We start from the raw sequence: 20805 nt of genomic DNA, 5'->3' as shown, positions 1-20805 counted from the left end.
TGCTGTTTCCTGGCACAGTATCCTGGGTTCAAGTCTTGCCTTTGCTAGAAGGCCTTGGGCTAGTGATGGAGCTTCCCCCTCTAAAAAAATAAAGTAAATCATGGTACTTCCAGTTACTGTTGTGAGGATAAAATGACACTGGGGATGTGAAGTGCTTAGCAGCCAACAGGGTCTGGGGTCGGCCATGTAAAAACCATCACTGCTGTTATTGCTGTTGCTGTGGATGTTAAGGGGTGATGGGGTCACTCACAGATTGTCCTCTTTCCTTGAACCTTTCCAACCACTGACTGCATCATGTTCTACCACTGGCCAGGAGACCAGGAGGTGGCTGGGGCAGGGACCGGGGTGGGAGGGATGATGGAAGGAAGGAGGGAGTGGGAGAGACATCCAGAAGTGATAATCTAGGGGCAGGGAGAGGGGAGCCTGAGCCACATGGGAGCAGGTCTAGGTCCTCAAGGCCTCTTGCCTCCTTGGTTCTCGCACTGTAGGCTCTGACTGGCACCTCCTCTCCGCAGGGACCTCATGCCTCCCACATCCAGGCCGAGCTCTGCACCCACTGCACCCCCACCCCGCTGAGTGCTACGCATGCCCCACCCACAGATCGCCCTCTACCCCAGGCTCCCTCCCCTTCACATTCTGCCCCAGCTCTCACCGTGACCTTCCACTGCTGCTGCTCCAGCCGCAGGGTGAAGTTGGCCACCTGGACAGTGATCGCCCTGGTCACACTGACTTTCCCATTGCCCCAGGCCACATTCTCCTGCAGGACTGCAAACTGGGCCAGGCCAGGCTGGGTGCCACAGGTCCGAGCCAGTGCGTACACACAGGTGCCCATGAAGTCGAAACGGCGGCCGTCGAAGGTGGTGTAATGGGGGTCTCCCGACGCCTGGCAGGTGGCAGAGCCCACAGCCACGCAGCCCAGGACGCCATCCGACACCTGGCAGGCCTCGTGTGGGCCGCAGGTGGAGGACTCACAGGACACCAGGCCGTCCTCCTCGCAGTGGCAAAGGGAATCGCAGCCCGGTCCCGGGTAGAAGGTCTGGCCGGGCGGGTGGTAGGCGCCCTGGTACACGCAGCCACAGGAGGGCAGTTGCACGCAGGACTCACCGTCGAGCACAAAGCCGTCGTCACACACGCAGCCCTCTTTGCAGTTGGAGCCGCAGCCCCCGGGCACTGGGACGTCTCCGCAGGACAGTGGGCAGCCGTAGGAACACACCTCGTAGTGGCTGTGGGGCGGGCAGCTGGGCGCTGCAGGGAGAGCGACCATCAGCATCAAGAATCCCTGCTCCCCAGTGACACAGCGGGCCCCTGACACACACGCTGTGCACACACATGCTCACACACAGTCACACGTGTAAGCGGTCCAGTGGCAAGGAGCCCCTCGCTCAGTGGGACCTGGGTCACAGATTACAACACAGTTAATCTAATCCTGATCATTAAGGTTCTATTCCAACTTAACCATGGCCCGGGCTTATCTGTAGTGTCTTTAATGACCATATTCAAATTGGTAACAAGTTGTGGATCTGTGGTACGTATTTTAAACATGCATATGCATGTAAGGTGTGTGTGTGTGTGTGTGTGTGTGTGTAAGCTATGTAGGAAATTGTACGGGAAATGATCTGTTTTTTCCAATAAATGGCGTGAACAAAGAGAGGGGTGGATAGAAGGAGAGACATGTGATAAAGCAAGTATAGTAAAACACAGATTGTAGAATCTAGGTAGTAAGTATTGGGTATTCACTGTCAATTTTCTTTCAAGTTTTCTGTGTATTTGAAATTGTTCACAATAATATGATGGAGAAAAAAGAAATGGGACTATTACAAAATAAAAATGATTAAAGAGAAATCAACCCAAAGCGGTGTGGATTTGGTCTGGCTCCACATTTGAGTAAACTGAAAAAATACATTTTTTAGACAATTGGGAAAATTTGAACCTAGGCTGGGCTTTAGATGATGTTAAGGAATTAGTGTTATTTTTGTTATTTGGTAATAACAGCACTGTGGTAGTGTTTCTTAAAAGTCCTATCTGTTGGAGATGTTTACTAAAGTATTTGTGGGAAAACTCCCATGTCTAGAATTTCCTTTAAAATATTTCTGCAAAATAAAAAAAAAAAGGGCCAGTGGAGGGGATAGAGGAATGAGAATCGCAAAATACCCATAGTAGTTGAAGCTGGTGCTGGGTGTATGGGTTTACATCCCATCCCAGGCCTCCCTCTCCCTGAAGTCTCACAACCCAGTCTTCCAGAACTTCCAAGGGGTCCAAGGGCAAAACCAGTTTTAAGGAAATAAGAGACTCTTAATTTCTACAGAGGTCACAGAATGCAGCAATTAACAGTACAGATTTAGGAGCCAACCTGCCTGGGCTCAAATCGTGCTGCCCTGCTGTGTAACCCCAGGCAAGTTACTTAATATTTCTGCGGTTCCATTTCCTCGTTTTGTAAAATAGGAAGAGGAAAAATCCTACCTCACTGGGTGGTGGTGAGGATGAAATGAGAACTGTAAACTGTAACTGAGACAGGACCTGCCCAGCAGGAAGTGTGCCACACAAGCGCTAGCTCTAATCATGCATGTCCTTCCTGAAACCAGGGGCCTGAGAATTCACCTGGGAGGCGCATCTCCTTTCCCACCGTCCCTTCTGCAAACTCGCTTCTCCCACTTTACAGAAGAGAACCGTGCAGTCCCCACCCATCCTGAATCTTCACATGGTGTGCCGCCATGGGGGTGTGAAACCTCTGGGGCCATGAAGGGACAATTTCAAATATTGCTGTAAGTCGGAGACAATGGATGACAAATCAATACTGGTAACCAATCAGTTCCAACTCTGCTCCGGACAAAACAGAAGGAAGGCCCCATAGAATCGGCTGCTCAGAGGTCATAAAAAGTAAGTTTTATGGCGACTCTCAGTGTGACCGACTTCCCTACAACTCAAAAGGAGTTCAGAGGATGGAGTGATGTTGCCCTATCAGAACTCCTGCCACTTCCACCCACTTCCTAGCATCTTACCTACAAAAACGAAAAATTGATGCTGAACCTTGTCTCCTTCTAACAACAGACGTGAACGACTGGGGAGAAAGCCCCACCCATCTCATTAAGAGCTGCCTTTCCATTACATTCTGCTTTTTATCCTTAATATTTTTATCAGTTGTGTACTAATGATACTTGCAATGATAACTCACACCATCCTTTTTTTTTTTTAACACTTAGAGTCTATGGTTTCAGGTGTTTCTAAAAATTAGTAAATGTTGCTCACTCATGTATATATTTATGGCAGAGAAGTATGATGGGGATTGTGACAGACTGATGATGGCCATCCCTTACTCTGGGTTTGGCTGCGGTACTGGCTTTGGCCAATGGGACGTTAGCAAATGTGACACCAAGCCAAGGCCTGGCGTATGCTTGCTCTGCTCACCCACTGGCGGCTGCCCGCTCTTGCTGCTCTTTGGAACCTCCAGACCACTGTGTGAGGAAGCCTGTGCTAGCCGGATGGAAAATGAGATCCGGCAGAGCAGAGAATGAGGTCCTCCCAACCGACCAGCCTAACAACTGCCAGATGTGACTCAGGCCACTGTAGGCCATCCAGCCCCGACGAAGCCACCAGCAGCCTGCAGACAGTGCACACTAGCCCAGACTAGGAGAACAGCTCAGCGGCCCACAGCATCATGAGAAATAATGAATACTTGTTGGGTTAATCCACCAAATTTGGGGGATGTTTCTATCTCCAAATAAATTTGATGTTACCCAGCAAAAACTAACTGATGCAGTGATCAAAACTGAGACTTTCAATGTAGGTAGATAATTACATCAGGTTAAATTCTGCTGGAACTGGAAACCCTTAGGACGTCAGTTCAGGAGAGCAAGGTTTTGTTTGCTTGTTTGTTTTTCTTATTTTCTCTCCCACTGTATCCCCAGCACCTGGAATACAGCAGGTATTCAACAAATATTTGTTGAATGAATGAATGAATATATGTTGAAGGAGAAAGAGGAATGATGTGACATTCATGGATTTATCATGTATTTTTCTATGTGTGCCATTGTGTGGTGTCTACCTGTTCAACACAGTTAAAAGAGTGACATAAGTCAAGGAAGAATTTTATTTTAAAATGTCAATGTTATGTTGATAATTGTGGAAACTAGGTGATGGATATGAGGGTTTATTAGCCTGTTCTCTCTCCTTTTGAGTATGTTAAAATTTTTTCCATAAGAAAAAAATTTTTAAAAGTTAAAAGTTACTATTTGCTAGAAATTACAGCTTTTGCAATTATTTAGGATAAAAAACTAGAGATGTATGGTTCCACTTACACGAAGTTCAAAAACTTTAGTGTGCTGGGAAGGGGCATGAAGGGGCTTCCGAGGGGGTGGGGGACCTAGGCCAGATGGGGTCCAAGGAGAACTGGAAAGGGGACCAGTCTCCTTCTAAGGGCAGCACCGTTGCTCATCTCTGAATGACAGCTGCCAAATGGGAATCAGACTTGGGGCCACCAGATGTATTCAGTCATCTTACAAATATTTACTGCATCTGCGACTTCCTAGATGTCAGGATCCCAGGCAGGTAATGGCCTTTCTGAGCCTCTGTTTCCTCACCTGTTAAATGGATATAACCACAGACCCTACTTCATGGGGCTGTTACGAGAATTAAATGAGTTAATGATATATATACGTTAATGAATATACACAAGGCTAGGCTCCCCAGTTGTCACTCCCGGTACTCACGGCAAAATTCCTCACTCCTCCAGGAGTGCACAGTGGCGCCAGCGGCCTGGCATGCAGCGGCATAGGAGGCCAGTGCATCACACAGTGGTCCAGACTGGCCTGGCAGCAGGCAGAGGTCGTAGACACAGTCGCGCAGAACACCCTGTGGGTCCAGCGTGTCGTGGCACTCCCGGAAGGGCCCATCGGGGTCAGCAAGGATCCCACACTCCTTCTTGCTCTGAAGCTGCTGGGCCACCAGGGAGTCCAGTTGGGAACAGTCACCTGGCTGGGCCGCTCCACAGCCCGGCCTCGTCTCCTCCTGCCAGCTATTCCCAAAGGCCAGTGCGTTGGCAGCTTGGCCTCCATCCCGCAGAGCCAGGTCATCAGCTGGGTCCTCATTGAAGTTCCCACAGAGCCCACACAGGGCCCCAGAGTAGCTGCCGGGCACCTTGACCGTCACATGGGCATCCCAGTTGTAGGTGACAGTCAGGCCAAAGTCCGTACGCACGACAGCATCTTGGCCCTGGCGGAACACCTGCACCTGCCCATCTGCTGCCTGGAAGGGCAGGTACTGAAGGACGCCGTCCACCTGGGTAGAGATGAGAGAGGGCCATGGGGTCAGGGTATTCATGGCTTTGTGGCCCACCCCTCCCTCACTGAGCTCCAGCTATTCTGGGCTCCTTGCTATTCTCTTGAACACATTATGTTTGATCCCACCTCAGGGCCTTTGCACTGGCTGTTCCCTCTGCCTGGCACACCATCCACCTCTGTTTATCCTTCGAGTATCAGCTTAAATCCAAATCCCTAACCCATGGCCTTCAAAGCATATAGGATCTGTCCCCTCATTACCTCCCTGACCTCACCTCCCACTGTTCCCCTCATTCTGCTCCAGCCACATTGGCTTTCCTGATAGTGCTCTAACTCTCCCAGTTTAGTCTAACTATAGGGCCTTTCACTTTGCCAAGAACACTGCCTACAACTTTCCTCCTGGATGCTTCCCCTTCATCCTCCAGGACTTGGCTTAAATCCAAGCCCCTTTCCTAGAAGGTCCTGCTTAACCTTGGCTCTGTCCCCATTTGTGCCTGCGCCACCTCCCACATCACTCACATGCCTGCGCTATCTCCCAGGACATATCAAGTGCACTCTCACCTCTGGGCCTTTGCACTTGCCGTGACCTCTTCCTGGAATACAACCCATTACTCTTTCCTTGGCCACCTCTACTTCATCTTTTAGGTGTCAGCTTTGATCCAAACCCCTTACAATGGCCTAAAAGGCCATACACGATCCGAGCCTCACTGCTATCCAGTTGAATTCTCCCGGACTGCCTCATTCCCTACCCTTGCATCTCCAGCCATGCAGGTATTTTGATATTCTCTTGAACTCACCAAGCTCAGCCCTGCCTCAGGGCCTTTGCACTTTTTGTACCCTCTGCTTGCAACTTTCTTACCCCCTTCCACATCTTTATTCTTTATCTGGCTGCCTCCCCATCACCCTTCAAGTTTCAGTTTAAAATCAATTCCCTCTACCCATCAGGCCCCGTCCTCACTTTTCTGACCTCATCTCCTACCAACCTCTTTGCCCCATCTCCCCAGCCTCACTGTCTCAGGTGCAGCCTCCTTGGCCCCATGCTTTTCTTCTATACTCTTCAAGCTCAGTCCAGCATCAGTCTTTGCACCTGTTGCTCCCTCTGCCTAGGTGGACCACTAAGCAGGATCACCCTTCACTGGTGGTCTCTTCCTCATCTTTCAGGTTTCAGCTTAAATCAAAAGCCTCTAACATAGCCATCCCCTACATCATCCTCTACCTCGCTCTCCCCTCCTTCCTTCCATTCCAGCCCCACTGGCCTCCATGTTGTTCCTCTACCCCTCATACTTATTCCTGCCTTAAAGCCTTTGCATTTACTGTTCCTTCTGTCTGGAATACTCTTCCATCCACTTCTCTCCCTACTTGTTCCATCTCTTTCTTCAAGAGAGGCAGCCGAATGTAGAGGTTAAGAGTAAGGATTCTGGAGCTAGATAGCCTGGCTTCAAATCCTGGTTCTGCCACTCATTAGCTGTGTGACCTTGAATAGGTGACTTACCTTCTCTGTGCCTCAGTTTTCTCCTCTAATAAGATTAGTTATTTCACAGGGTTGTTACAGAGATTGAATGATGTGGGCCCATCTATGAGCCACCCATCCCCATCACACACTCTATATCCCACAGACATACCTCTAGTTTCCAACTTTTCACATGTCATCCTACTCTCTGAAATGCAATCACTCTCCAGAAAATGCATAAATCTATAACTTTGGAGGGTTTATAACGATAAAATGTTAAAAACACTTGCTGGGTGCCAAGATTTCTTTTAAACATCCTACTAATACTAACTCACAATCATCTGATGAAGCTGCTCCCATGGGGAAGCACTCTCTTATTATCCTATTTGACAGAGGACAGAACGAGGCACCGAGATACAGAGCCAGGTGTCCAGAGAGAGAGCACCATCTGGCTTGGGGGCCTCGGCCTATCCACTGGCCATAAGGTCCTCTAACAGATCCCCACCTGCCCCAGGGGCCAGATCCCTAGTCTTTAAGGGGGATTCCCCACCCCTCCACCCGCCCCGGTTGCCCCCTGCTCACCAGCACTCGCCCACGGTACTCCCGGCGCACCGCCACCTTCACACCGCGGGCCTCCACGCGCACGGCGCGGGTGTAGCTCACGGTCTGGCTGCCCCGATGCTCGTTTTCCACCAGCACCCGGAAGGTGGGCAGTTCAGCGACCTGGCCGCACGAGCCGGCCAGCAGGTATGTGCAGGTGCCCATGAAATCGAAGCGCCGGCCGTCGAAGCTCAGGTAGTGTGGGTCCCCAGATGCCTGGCAGCTCCCAAAGCGGTCGGGGTAGCAGCCCTGGAGGCCATTCTGGACACGGCAGCGCTCGCCCGTCGGGCAGCCCTGCGTGTCGCTGCAGATCATCTGCTGGGTGGCGGCGTCGCAGGTGCAGCGCTGTCGGCAATATGTGTCGCCCCACACTGTCTGGCTGGGCGCGAGCAGGCGGTCCTGGAAGATGCAGCCGCAGGACGAGGCCGCCACGCAGGCGCCACCGCTGGCCACGAAGCCTGGGAGGCACACGCAGCCCTCGACACATGGGCGCTCGGAGCAGTTGGACGGCGCAGCCGAGGGGTTGCAGGAGGTCGGGCAGGCTGGGGCGCAGAGCTCGTAGCGGCTGTTGGCCGGGCAGGACAGGGCTGTGGGGACACGGGAGGGCGGGGCAGGTCAGCACAGCCATTCCTCCAGGGGACACTCAGTTGGGAACGTGCCTGGACTTCCCTCCCCAAAGCCCCCTCCTCCCTCAGAGCTCCCATCTCAGTTAAAGGCACTTCCAGCCTTCCAGACAGTGCATAGGCCCCAAACTTCAGTTTGTTGACTGAGTAAGTTGACTCCCTTACCCTCACTGACTGGACAACCAGCCTGTCTGTAAATCCTGTGAGCTCCACATTCAAGATCTCTCCAGAATCTGCCCCCTTCTCCTTTCACCACAGTCCCCACCCTAGTCCTATTCACCTTGGCAGCCTCCTGTCTGGTCTCCCTCCTGCTCTCACCCTCCCTCCCATCCTATTCCTCACCTGCAGCCAGAGGGATCCTGTGAGTCAGGGGACACCCTTCTCCTGCTGAGAGCTCTTTTCTGGCTCTGGCTTGCTCCGGGTAAAACCCGAAGTCCTCCTGTTGGTCCATGAGGCTTCCCATGAGCCAGATCTGCCCTCATCACCCCCTCTGTCCTCATCTTCTCTCCTAATGGCTTACTCTGTCCCTCTTCTCTGGTCCTCACACTCCTGCCTCAGGGCATTTGCAGTCGCTGTTCCCTCTGCCCATACTGGCCTTTCCTCAGAAGGCAATGTAATACATGGTCAAGAGAAGGTTACTGGAACCCAAATGGGCTGGGTTCAAATCCCAGCTCTCCTCTTCTTAGCTGTGTGATTGTGAGCAAGTGACTCCAATCTCCTTGTGCCTTGGTTTCCCCATCAGTAAAATGGCATAATAATAGTCCTGATATGATCAGGGGGTCATCTATGTAGAGACACTCCATGAGCAGCATTATGACTTAGCTGATTCCACTGCCTCATCCTGGTCTCTGCTCCAATAGCACCTCTTCAGAAGGGCCTTCCCTGAGCCATCGCTTCATGAGCCTCCCATTTACTCTTATCACACGAACTCTGTTTCTTTTGCTCTCTGAAGCTATCTCATATTTTACTGCTTACTGTCTGTCTTCCCCACTAGGATTATAAATTCTGTGAGAGCAGGAACCTGATCTGTCTCAAACACAGCTGAATCTCCAGAACCAAGGACAGGGCTTGGCTCACAGGAGATGCCCAATAAACACCACAGAAATTACTCGGTTGATAGACGAAAGTACTGGTTCCTCTTTTGCACCAGGCACTGGGGAACTTGGTGGTGAGGAGATGTGCGGGGAGAGTTTTACTGAGCAGTGAGGACACATCAATGACATAGGCACTGGTCAGTGTCTCACCTAGACATACCCCTCTCTGGAGTCCCTGTCTCAAGCCCTGGGCCTGGGCCTGGAAGCTTCCTCCTCTTTCCTGCCCTAGCTTTTCTGCCTCTTGAACATTTCTCTGGGAGCCTCAAAAAGGCAGGGACAGGTGCATGTTGACCCCCATTGTGCCCATCACCAGCACAGGGATGGGGCCAGATAGGGGCTCAAGGAATGCATGTTGAATGAATACATGAGTGAATGAATGATTCAGTGGATGGATACCTGGCTATGGAGCTTGGACTTTATCCAGAAGACACTGGGGAGTCATGGAAGGGTTATAAATGAAGAGATGTTCACATGTCTGCTTTGGGACTCTGAAGACTACATCTCATGCCAAGCCTTTGCACATGCCCTTCTCTCAGCTTGGAACCCACTTCCTGCCTACACCCCCTTTTTTTCTGTCTAGTTCCATTCCTCCTACGGGCTTCAGATGGGGCATCCCTTTCTCTAGGAGATCCTCCTTGACCCCCCAAGGCTGAGTCAGGAAGCTTCTCTGGTCTCCCATACCCCCCTTGAACATCCCCCATCCCAGCCCTGACCACTCGGGACTGTCACTGTCTAGTGATACATCTGCCCCAACTTTAGGCTCACTAAGGGCAGAGCCTGGCCATCTTGGCCATAGCTGTGTGCCTGGCATGGTCCAGCTCCAGGAGGGACCAGAGTCAATGCTCAGATATTGAGCAGATGCAAGTGGTCTCCTGCCTCCCATCATGTGCCCCCAGCCCCCCAACCAGGACATCACTCACGGCAGTTGGCTGACAACCTCCAGTTCCCAACAGAGATGCCAAGCTCCAGACAGGCCTGGGCATAAGCACCGAGGCCACGGCACAGGCTGGCCCGGTCCCCATTGACCACACATAGGTCATACACACAATCCTTCAGGAAGGGCTCAGGGTCCAGGGCATCATGGCAGACGGCAAAGGGGCCGTCGAGCTGGGTCAGCATGCCACAGACACGGCTGCCCTCGTAGATCTGGGCCTGGCCGGGGGTGCAGGAGGGACAGTTGTCCTGGCAGCCGTCCTCACAAAGGTAGTCCTCGTCGTCCAGCTTCCAGCTACTGGCAAACTCCACAACGTCAGCAACCTGCTCACAGTCAGGTGTAAGGAAGTCATCAGTGGGGTCACCATTATAGTTGCCACACAGTCCGCACACCTGGTCTTGGAAGCGGATGGGTAGGGTCAGTGCCAGCTGGGCATCCCAGTCATAGGTGACCACCAGCCCGAAGTCCAGCTCCACCATGGCCTGGGTCCCGCTCTGGTACACACGCAGGCGGCCCTCGGCCAGGGAGGCAGGCAGGCGTGAGCGCTGGTTGTCAATCTGCAGAGGGAGTGAGGAGGGAATGGTCAGATTCCCATGTGGTCTGGCCCTCAGCCCCTCATCTCCCCCTCACTTCCCTTGCTCTAGCTGCATGGGGATTCCTTTCTCCTGTTATTGCCACCGACCGAGCCTCAGGATATTTGCTCTTGCCTTCCCTGTGGCCTGAAACATTCTTCCCCTAGATGGACACACAGCTCACTTCCTCACCTCTTACAAGAGCTTTGCTCAGATGTCACTATCTCAGTGAGGTCATCCTTGACCACCCTATCTTATGCAGCAACCCCTCCGTATTCCCTAGTCCCCTTCCCTGCTCTATTTTTTTTTTCTATATATTCTAACCTTCTAAAACGTAATTGGCAAATTTCTGATATTTATCATGTGCTAACTCAACTAGTCAGCTCCATGAATCCAGGGATTTTTGTCTGCTTTGATCACTGCTTTGTCTCCAGTGCCTAGAACAGTGCCCAGTAGAATAGCAGGCACTCAGTAAGGGAATGAAGCCACTGCTGTATTAAATAATGTTCACTGGGCACTGACTCTGGGCCTGGCCCTGGCCTGGGAGATCCTGGAGATACACTAATGGCCAAGACAACCCCAGACCTTATTCTCATGGGACTCCCAGTCCAATGAGGGAGACAGACCCATCACTAGATAGTGGCAGATAAGAGTGGCCAGGGCTGGGATAGTGGAGGCACAGAAGTCTAGGGGAGCCTAGAAAAAGGGCCAGACCCAATCTTTCAGGTCAGGGGAGGCTTCCTGGAGGAAGGGACAGCTGAACTGAGCTTTAAAAGATCAGTGAGAGAGAGAGAGTCACGAAAACCAGGAGGGGGAGTGGAGAGAGAGTCTGGCCAGGAGATAAGGAGTGTGTTCTCTCTGGGCCTATTTTCCTCTTCCTGAGCATCTCTTTCTTATTCTTTCTTCACACATTCTCATCTTTGTCAAGAGGATGAGGTGTGAAAAAAGGAGTAACAAGCAGAGAGGACAGCATGAGCGATGTCGAAAGGTAAGACAGATCATTCATTCGTTCAGTTAGTCAGTCAGTCAGCAACGCCTCCAAGTGCCTTCCTGTGTGTCCAGGTCTGTGCTGGGCAATGACCAAGACAGCCTCGGCCCCACATCTATAGGCTCTCAGTCCAGGGTCCACTGTTCAAATCCGTCTCACCACCAAGACCAGCGATCTTCATCTTAAGTGATACAAGTAGTATTTGTGCATTACAGGAAACTTCCAAAACACACATGAGCAAAAAATGAGAAAAGAGAAAATCACCCATATTGCTGTAGTCGCACACATACTCATATTTACAAATCCTGCCAGGTTCTTTTCCTATCTTTAAATACACTTCTATTTAAAAAAAATAATTAGACTACGCTGAAGTCACCATGTCATGAAATCCTCTTCTCTCCTAACAACATCTTGTCAACATTCTACCACAATCCTACAAGGAACTCTAAACCTTTGCAAAGTCATTGATTTCTGTAAGGATCTGGTAAAAGCAATGGACCCCCTTCCTATAAAACTGCACAGCCTATGCGAAATTCTGCATACAAGTTCAAGGGATCTGAGGTCCTTCTGAGCTCGCGCTCAACCCATCTATATCCCAAGAACATCTGCTTAGATCACTTGGTTTTTAACCTCACAGAGCCACCTGCATTCTCACAGAATGAAGGAGGTACAAGAATATTCACTACACTACTGCTTGCCATCATGGACAAAACATCCATCCACAGGGGACTGAGCTAGGTGGATCCTGATGCATCCATTTGACGGCAAGCCGTGCAGCCACAAAAAGGAAAGAGCAGGCTCCATCCCAGCTGTTTTGGAAACAGCTCCAGAACACACTGTTCAGTGCAAGAACTCAAGTGAAGAACAGAGCACAAGTACAGTACTGTTTGATAAGAAAGGGGAGAGGTAAGAAAGTATGTTGATATTTGCTTGTATTGGCATAAAGAAATCCTAGAGGAATACTCAGGAAATCAGTACAAGTAATTACCTGTGGGAAGCAGGGAGAAAGCAGGGGAAGACAGGTGTAAAAGCAGGATCTTCCACAATATGCCTTTTTGTTTTGCACTGTGAATGCTTTACTTATTTAAAAAAACTAACTGCAGCAACATGGAAGAAACTCGAAAGTATTATGCTGAGCAAAAGAAGCCTTACACAAAAAGCTTCCTGCACTAGACCATTCTATTACTATGAAATTCTTAAACCGGCAAAACTAATCTACGGTGGGAAAAAAATCAGAACTGTGATTGCCGTTAGGGCTGGGTTGGTCATTGTTCGGGAAAGGGCATGAGGGAATTTTCCAGAGAGATGAAAATATTCTATCTTAACAGAGGTTTCATTTGCACATTTGTCAAAACTCAGTGAACTGTCCACTTAAGATCTGTGGATTTTATTATGTATAAATTTTACATCAAATGCAAGCAAAAAGAAGTATAAAAATATTATATTCTAGTTAACAGTGTGCATATTGAAGTTTTTAGGGGTAAAGTGTGCTGATGTCCAGGACTTACTTTGAAATACATAAAAAATAAGAGGGATAGTTGAATGGACAGAAGGATGGACAGATGACAGATGTGTGATAAACTAAAGAGAGTAAAATGTTTAGAATCTAGGTGATCAGCAGAGGAGTGTTCACTGTACAATGATTTCAGCTTTTCTGGATGTCTGAACATGTTTGTAACAACATGGTAGAAAAAAGGGGAAATGATTGCTTTTACTTATTTTGCTGTTATTATACTGCTCTTACTCATATTGGCTAAGTAGTAATGCATTTACCAGAGGCTGAAAAGCCTAGAGGTTAACACAGAGACTCAGGAGCCAGCCTGCCAGTGTTCCCAGTTCCATCTCTTACTAGCCCTAAGCCTTTGGGAAGTCATTCATCTCTCTGGACCTTAGTTTCCTCATCTAAAAATGTTAATGGCCTACCCCCATAGATTGCTGTCAGCATTAAATGTATTAAATATGGAAAGTGCTAAGAAACAAACTCAGCACATAGTAGGTGCTCACTAAATTTTTAGTGTTTGGTCACTTAAGAAACCCCTCATTGTTGGACATTTTGTTTTCTCTCTGTCTCTCCATTATAAACACATTGGCATAAACCTGTTTTTCTAACAATATCTTTGAGCATTCTTAAAATTTTTAGAAATAGAATCACTGGATAAAAGGGTTAATTAAGGCTCTACTATTGATTTTCAAATCCCCCCTCCCCAGGTCCCACTACCTTGGCCCGTTTCTCTGCACCCTTCACCCCATGGCAAAGGGCCTGGGTTTGGTGACTGACATCCAGGCTTTCCCTCCTCTTTCTGACTGGCGGGCGGCTCATGGGTATTAAACCCTGAAGCCTCCTCTGGATCCTTACCCGGGCGAAGCCAGCTTCCCCGCGGACCAGCGACACCGCGTGGCTGTAGGCGCGAACGGTCACGAGGCCCACGTAAGAGACGCGGCGGCTGCCCCGGTGTTCATTCTTGGCCTCGACGCTGAAGGCGGGCAGGGTCTGGTCGTCGCTGCACAGCTCGGCCATGGAGTACAAGCACGTGCCCATCATGTCATAGCGGCGGCCGTCGAAGGTGGTGTAATGGGGGTCACCCAGGGCACGGCAGGTGGCCACGGAGGCCTCCACGCACTTGGCCTGCCCGTCCACCACCTGGCAGAGCTGCCTGGAGGCGCACTGCTTGCCTTCGCAGGAGGTCCTCTCCCGGGTCATCCGGGCTGGGGAGTGAAGGGGGGTGGGCACAGAGAAAGAGTCAGGAGCGTCCACCCGGGTGGGAATCCTGGAGCTCTTCTGCCTGGAGAGTCTGGGCAGTTGCCTCACAACTACCCATTTTAGAAGTGGGGAAACAGGTCTGGAATCTCACAGGGAGAGAGTGGCACAGGCCTGATCTGATCTTAGGTTTTCTGGTTCCCCAGTTTAGCGCAGCTTAGCCCAGAAGGACTGGCAGGTGGTGAAGAACCACTGGCAGGAACAATCATGGAAAGGTTAATTTGTGGGTTTTTTCCTCCCATTTCCTCCTCCCTCCCCTACCTTCCTACTCAGGTCAAAAGGGTAACGGATTTTTTTTTTTAAACCTATCTATCTTTCTAGAGCTACGTTTATTTTTTAAAAATTAACAACTAACTTTCCTTATATGCTTTGTCAACAGACATGTGGTCTCCCTCTTCTGAGGGATCTTTTTTTAAAAAATATTTTTAAATTTATTTTTTGTTTGTTTTTGTTTTGGGGGGAGGTAATTAAGTTTATTTATTTACTTACTTATTTTAATGGAGGTACTGGGGATTGAACCCAGGACCTCATGCATGCTAAGCATGCACTGTACTACCGCGCTATACCCTCCCCCACTGAGGAATCTTTTTTTAAGGATAGAAAATGGAAAACAAAGACTGTTCAACAGAATAGAAATAACCGTCGAGTCAGGCTGCCTAGGTTAGCATCCTGACTCAACCAACTAGCTATGTGACACTGGATGAGTAACTGTAAACTCTGTGCCTCAGTTTCCTCATCTGTAACATGGGGGTGATAATAATACCTTCTTCACAGGGATAGTTGGGGAAGCAGATGTGGCCATGTTTAAATAAGCTAAAACACAAGTAGGGTTTGGAACTGATCCCAGGTGGGTGTTGAGTGTTACCTGTTATAACCAATCACCTGCCCCTTCCTCACTCTACTATTCCAGCCCAACATGGCCCTTTGAAGTTGGGTGACTTCCATGCCCTGGAAAGTGGGTGGGAGGGGCATTTTTGGCAGTGCTGGGACTCCTAGTCTAGGGTCCTGGCTCTGAGGGGGAGGGATGGGGATCCACATGGAAGAAACAGCTCTTCTTCCCCTGCCTCCCAGAATCTTACCTTCTGTCTGCTCATAATAATAGCTTACCCTTAGGTAGCCCTACTCACTCGCCGGATACCCACTAAATGCTCTACAAATGTTAACTCATTAGACTGTCACTTAACAATCCTGGGAGTGGTTGCAGTTATTATCCTCATTTTACACAGAGCCACAGAGGTGAAGTCACATGTCCAAGGTCACACAGAGGTGGGAAGTCTGGCTTTAGCATCTGTGCCCTCAAATACTGCACTGCCTGGTGGCAGTTCCTCAACAGGCTGGACCTGAGAGTACCCACAGGGCCAGGTCCTACATATGTCCTACACATACAAGGCACCTAGAGTGGGTACACTGAGAGATAAATCCCCGCACATGGTAGCCATCATTATTAGACCTCCTGAGTTCAGGTATTCCTTATATGAGGTGTAGGGGAAGTGATAGTTAGCAACAGCTATAGTTGCATATCAGTTGCTAAAAATAACAAAATATTTCCAAATGGATTGGTAAGAAGCTGCTGACCTGACCCTGCCTGCCACCCACAAAGATTCCTCCCTCACTGCACCTTGGCCTCCCCAGGACCCCTTTCCCAATGCCCCTGCCCCACAAAAGCAAAAGACAAAGGGCTGATGCCGGACACTGGGGGGTTTCTAGGACCCTGCTGCCATGCTCCAGCTGGCATCTCTTCAGACTAGCTGGGACCCTGGATCACACCAGTTACTAAACATTTAGAGTATTGTTCCTGCTGGGCGAGGTTGAGGGGGAGGTACAGTGGTTCTTGGGGAGAGGGCCTAGGAAGCTCTAAGGAAAGGAAGGATGGCGGGGAGGGTAGAGATGAGGAGGGGGACAGCCCAGCTGAGCCAAGCCACAGAACAGCATAGAGAGGGAGGGAAAGGGGAGCAGGCAGGAGAGGTGGCAAAGGGGTCACCAGGTGGACAGGGCCAGAGGTCATTTGTTATTACTCACTCTGGCTGCAGGCAGCTGCTGTCCCAAAGCTCACAGGCTGGTCCAGCCCGAAGATGAGCAGCTCAAAGCTGTCAGTGGCTGTGGCCACGTGGATACTGTCAGTAACACCAAGATCCACTTCAGCATATGAGAACTCACTGCCTGGCACAGGGGCCCAGGTGAGCTTGGCCCCCAGCCTCTGCCCATCCATGGTCAACTCATCAGTAGCATCGGTCGGCGCCACCACCAGGGCCACACCCTTAGAGCCTGGCACTTTCTTCACCACATAGGCAGGGCAGTAGGCCGCCACGTCTGGGAGCAGAACCAGGTGGGGGTCATAGGTGTTTCCATCCTTGGTGGCACCCGTGCCAAACAGCAGGACTTGGATGCCCACATCTGCAGACAGGTAGAGTGGCCGGGACTGCTGGATCTCAAACTCTGCCACGTCACCTGCCTGGAGTTCACGGGAGCCAGCAGTGCCCCCAAGGTTGTAGGTCAGCTTTGTGGCCTGGCTGGCCATGACATAGGCCAGATCATAGTGGGTCTGGAAAGACAGAGGGGGCACCACATAGCGGGTGCCCCAGGCAGACGTGGGTAGCAGCTGCTCCACCACATGGTTGCAGTTCGTGTTTTTCTGAGCACAGCTGTGGCCAGAGAGGACAGCCACGGGGCTACTGGCGGTGACCTTTGACCCTGAGAGGTTAGCCATGCTCTGTACCTGGGCCACTTGGTAGGCCTCCAGAGTCACATTCAGGACATTGCCTGCTTGGTAGGACTTGCCCTGGAATGTCACCAACCCCTTCAGCTGTATACTGACAGAAGCACCGGCTGCACCAGCCACGACAGCAAACTCCTTGACTTTCTGGTTCAAGGTGCTAGATGGTGTGAGCACAAAGTACTCAGTGCCCAGGGCACGGACAGGCCACAGCAGGGTCACATCTGCTGTGTAGGGCTTAGCGTTTATTGCCTGCACAGAGATGGTGTGGTCAGAGTGGACCACCACTGCATGCTGGAAGGTATTGCTGCCGGCCATCTCAGCCTTGGCGCTGATGTTGACCATGACTGACTGTCCGGGCCCCACTGTGACCTTCTGTGAGGTGCCATCCACCCGGCTGAGGACGGAGACTGAGGTGGGGCTGTCCGACAGGCTGGTGAGGAGGAGGTAGAGATAGGCCTTGCTGTAACTGGGCTCATAGTTCTGCAGGAAGGCCGTGAGGAATTCCTCCCCACCACTGTTCTTAGGGTCCACTGAGGCCTCCTGGGTCAATCCTAGGGTGAGAAAATGTAGTTGTGGGTCCACTTATTCAATCCTCCCCCTCAGAGAAGTAACCGCGTGCCCTGTGCCTGGATCACATGTTGACTAACTGGGGCGTCTACTTTCTCCCTTCTCTTTCCTTTCTCCTTATTCATGCAGTGTTCACTTACCAGCCTTTCTAGCCTTTGTCTTCCAAAAGCCTGAACACGTTAAGACAGGGATCTCAAACTCAAATGCTGACAGGACCAGGCAAGTGACGTAAATGTGTGAAACAGAACGGGCAGACGGTGCCTCTAGAGCCTTCAGACGCCATGGCAAGTGGGGTGTTGCCACTAGCTTTAACCCGTTGTCATCATGATGGTTTATGGATTCTATCTTTTTTTTAATGCCAGATCTTAGCATTTTTCAAGAGAAACTAGCTACCTGAACTTCCATGTGAAATCTCCAATTTGAAATTGTTTTAAACCTTGTAATAGCTTATAATGAAAAATAGTATGGAAAGGAATATATGTATATCTGAACCACTACATTGTACACCAAAAACTAATGCAACATTGTAAATCGATTATACTTCAATTAAAAAAGAATCAAAATTATTTTAAGTAAGCATCATGGGCCCAAACTGGCCTGGATTCAGGTGCCAGTTTGTGATTTCTGTCTTCACAGGATTAGGGGGCTCTGTGAAGGGAAAAGGGGGATTAAGAGATCATGGACAAAATGTCTCCTAGAAATAGAGAGGAGTGGGCACTTTTCAACACCCTCAACTAGGAAGAGATTATCCCGGGCTGAGAGGAGAGAGGGGGAGGGGCAGGGAGAGAGAGATTGCTCTACAGGGTCTTAGAGAGAGTGTAGGGGTTACAGAAGGACTATCTGCCAAATAAAGGGAGCCTTGAAGGCCATCCCAGTGTCCCACAGGGCCAGGAGATCAGGGGCAATGAACGTTTCAAAAGTAACCTAAGTAGATGTTGACTGGTAAGCAGAGGGCCCTGATATCCCATCCTTCCCCCCAAACTTTGGCTTTACTTAAGACTCCAGTCCCAGACATAACCCTAGAGAATTAGATACCAAGCCCCCCCACCAAGAAAGGCTTTAGTGACATTTTCCATCACCTTCTCAGAATAAGGCTCAGAGTCAAAACTTTAGTTGAGTTGCAGAACATCAAGAAAGTGGTAGTTCTTACCTACTTGAATTTGGGGACTAAGATTTTTACCTGCTTCCCCCTAAAACAGAGAATGGGTGAATTCCACCACATTTCTCTGCAAAACCTAAGGGGCCTCTCTGCCATCTCTGCTGGCCTTGGGTGACTCTGGGAGGTGGGTTTGTGGAGGGGGCTCACGTGGAGAGTACAGGCTGAGTTCCCTAGTCTGGAACAAGGACATAGTTGGACTTTCTGATTGACTTACCCCACAGAAGGGTTGCTCCAGCCCAGAGTGTCCACCAGCTCCAAAAGGAACCCATGTCTGCAATGGTGAAAGAGAGGGAGTCATAGGAGGCTGGTCTGCCCCTCCTGCTGGAGACTGTCCCTGAGAGGACAAAAGGGCCCAGTCTCAGGACAAGGGCTATCTAGGTACCAGGGCTGAGGTGGGTTGGACCCAAGAGCCAGTGTGTGTATGTAAGGGGAAGTGGACATCCAGTGGGCCTGGGGGTTGGGTGGGGAGGGAGAAGACAGGGGCAGGATGGGGAATTGGACATCCAGTGGGTATGGGGGGTGGGGAGTCCTGGAGCTAGTGGCAAGGGTAGGGGACCTGATGTCCCACTTCCAAAGGGGACCCAGCATCTCTCACCTGCAGGTTCTTGGAGCTGTGGGGCTAGCCCCTGGGCTGGGCTATATAGTGGAGTCTCTTGATTCCTTAGGCCACACCCTGGGTCACCTGCTAGGCAGATGGTGCCAACTTCCTGGAGGAGGCTACTGATCCCAGGGCCAGCTGGAATGGGGACCCTGAAGGCCTGGGAAGGGTGGAGGGCAAGCCTGAATACCTGAGTCCTGAGAGGGGTGTGAGAACAGCTGGTGGCTGTGCCCAGGCAGCCTGCTGGAAATTTCAGTCCTGGAAGGGTGGTGTCCCTGAGAGAAACAGCTGGGGAGCAGGGTGCTGAGGGACTGGACCTGGGTCCCCAGGGGGCAGGAAGCAGGAAGGGAAGGTGGCATTTGGTCTTGTTTGCTGGTTCAATGGCTAGATTTTTTTCCCTTTGGTACCTGCCAGGAACAATATTAAAGGACCCACATCCAGGTCCCAGTCCCCACAAGCTGATCCCTGGCTCCCAGCCACCCATATCCTATTTCCAAACACTCAGGGTGGGGGCAGGTGTCTGAGGTAGGCGCGAATCTGAGCACCTGCCCCAGGACTGTGGAGTGGGACACAATTCCGCCACGCCTAGACCAGCAGGGCTGCCTGGGTACTTTCTGGAGAATTTGCTTTCCGGGAAGTGGTTTTGTTTTGTTTAGTTTAGTTTTTCCTGAGAAAGGACTAGCTGAACAATTTTTGGGTGATTCTGTGCCCCCATCATCCCAAAATCTGCCCAAGATAGGAGACGGCGGTCTAGGTCACACACCGGGAGCAGAAACAGAGACAGCTGAGCAGCGGTGGGCTTTCTGAGATGGAGTCTGTTCCTCCTGAGGGGCTGGCCTGACCCATGACCTGCTCCTCCCTGAAACCTCAAGGACTCATTGTTTGCTGAGGAGTCTCCCTTGAAAACAGCAGCTGCAAAGCCTGTGTGTCTTCTGGGACAACACCCCAGCAGCTGCTGCCCCCAGGACTTCTCTCTTATCACCAAGGCCTGAGCCGCTGGGTGGCCAGGGTGGGTGGGGGCTGTCAGTGCCCCCACCCAGGGCAGGTTCCCAGAGGGAGAGATAAAGGCTAAGAGTTTACTAGAACCCAAAGTCAACCAGGAAAATGAGGTGAGTAAACAGGAGACTGGATAAGAGCCAGGGGTATGAAGAAACAGGCAGGAGTGAGGGAACCCGTGCAGATTGGGGACTTTGCAGGGAGGGGTGCCTGGGTCCTTAAGGAAAAGGACTGGGAGGAGGGGTTGCTGGGATTCCTGAGGAGGAAACTAGCTACTGCAAACCAAGATGCCAAAATCTTCTATGTCAGATACCCTTCGTTTAGCCTGAGAGGCTTAGTGAAATGAATGATGAGGGGGCAGAAGATTAGATTAAGACTCAGGGGTGATTCTGCCCTCCAATTTCTAAGCTTTGATGTCTCCCCTGGTTGACCCCAGAGAGAAGCCTCCCCCTTCAAAACTCGTTGTTGCTCTCTGCA

At 50.7% G+C, this 20805-nt stretch overlaps 1 protein-coding gene across 1 annotated transcript in view; it reads right to left on the bottom strand.

Moving 5' to 3' along the window:
- FCGBP (Fc gamma binding protein) overlaps window positions 1-19046 on the bottom strand; it is a 39320-nt gene extending 20274 nt beyond the window's left edge. The window contains exons 1-7 of the mRNA XM_010947243.3: window positions 18949-19046; window positions 16312-17559; window positions 13891-14240; window positions 9961-10531; window positions 7306-7910; window positions 4707-5274; window positions 653-1245 (exon numbers count right to left, since the gene is read on the bottom strand). Coding sequence (XP_010945545.1) covers window positions 653-1245; window positions 4707-5274; window positions 7306-7910; window positions 9961-10531; window positions 13891-14240; window positions 16312-17559; window positions 18949-19003 — 3990 coding nt within the window. The 5' untranslated portion in view covers window positions 19004-19046. The remainder of the gene's footprint in view (window positions 1-652; window positions 1246-4706; window positions 5275-7305; window positions 7911-9960; window positions 10532-13890; window positions 14241-16311; window positions 17560-18948) is intronic.
- Window positions 19047-20805: the final 1759 nt, after the last annotated feature.

The sequence above is a fragment of the Camelus bactrianus genome, chromosome 9 (genome assembly GCF_048773025.1).
Source record: "Camelus bactrianus isolate YW-2024 breed Bactrian camel chromosome 9, ASM4877302v1, whole genome shotgun sequence".
NCBI classification, from domain to species: domain Eukaryota; kingdom Metazoa; phylum Chordata; class Mammalia; order Artiodactyla; family Camelidae; genus Camelus; species Camelus bactrianus.
The sequence above is the reverse complement of the archived record's forward strand: the minus strand, read 5'-3'. Positions and strand labels throughout refer to the sequence as shown.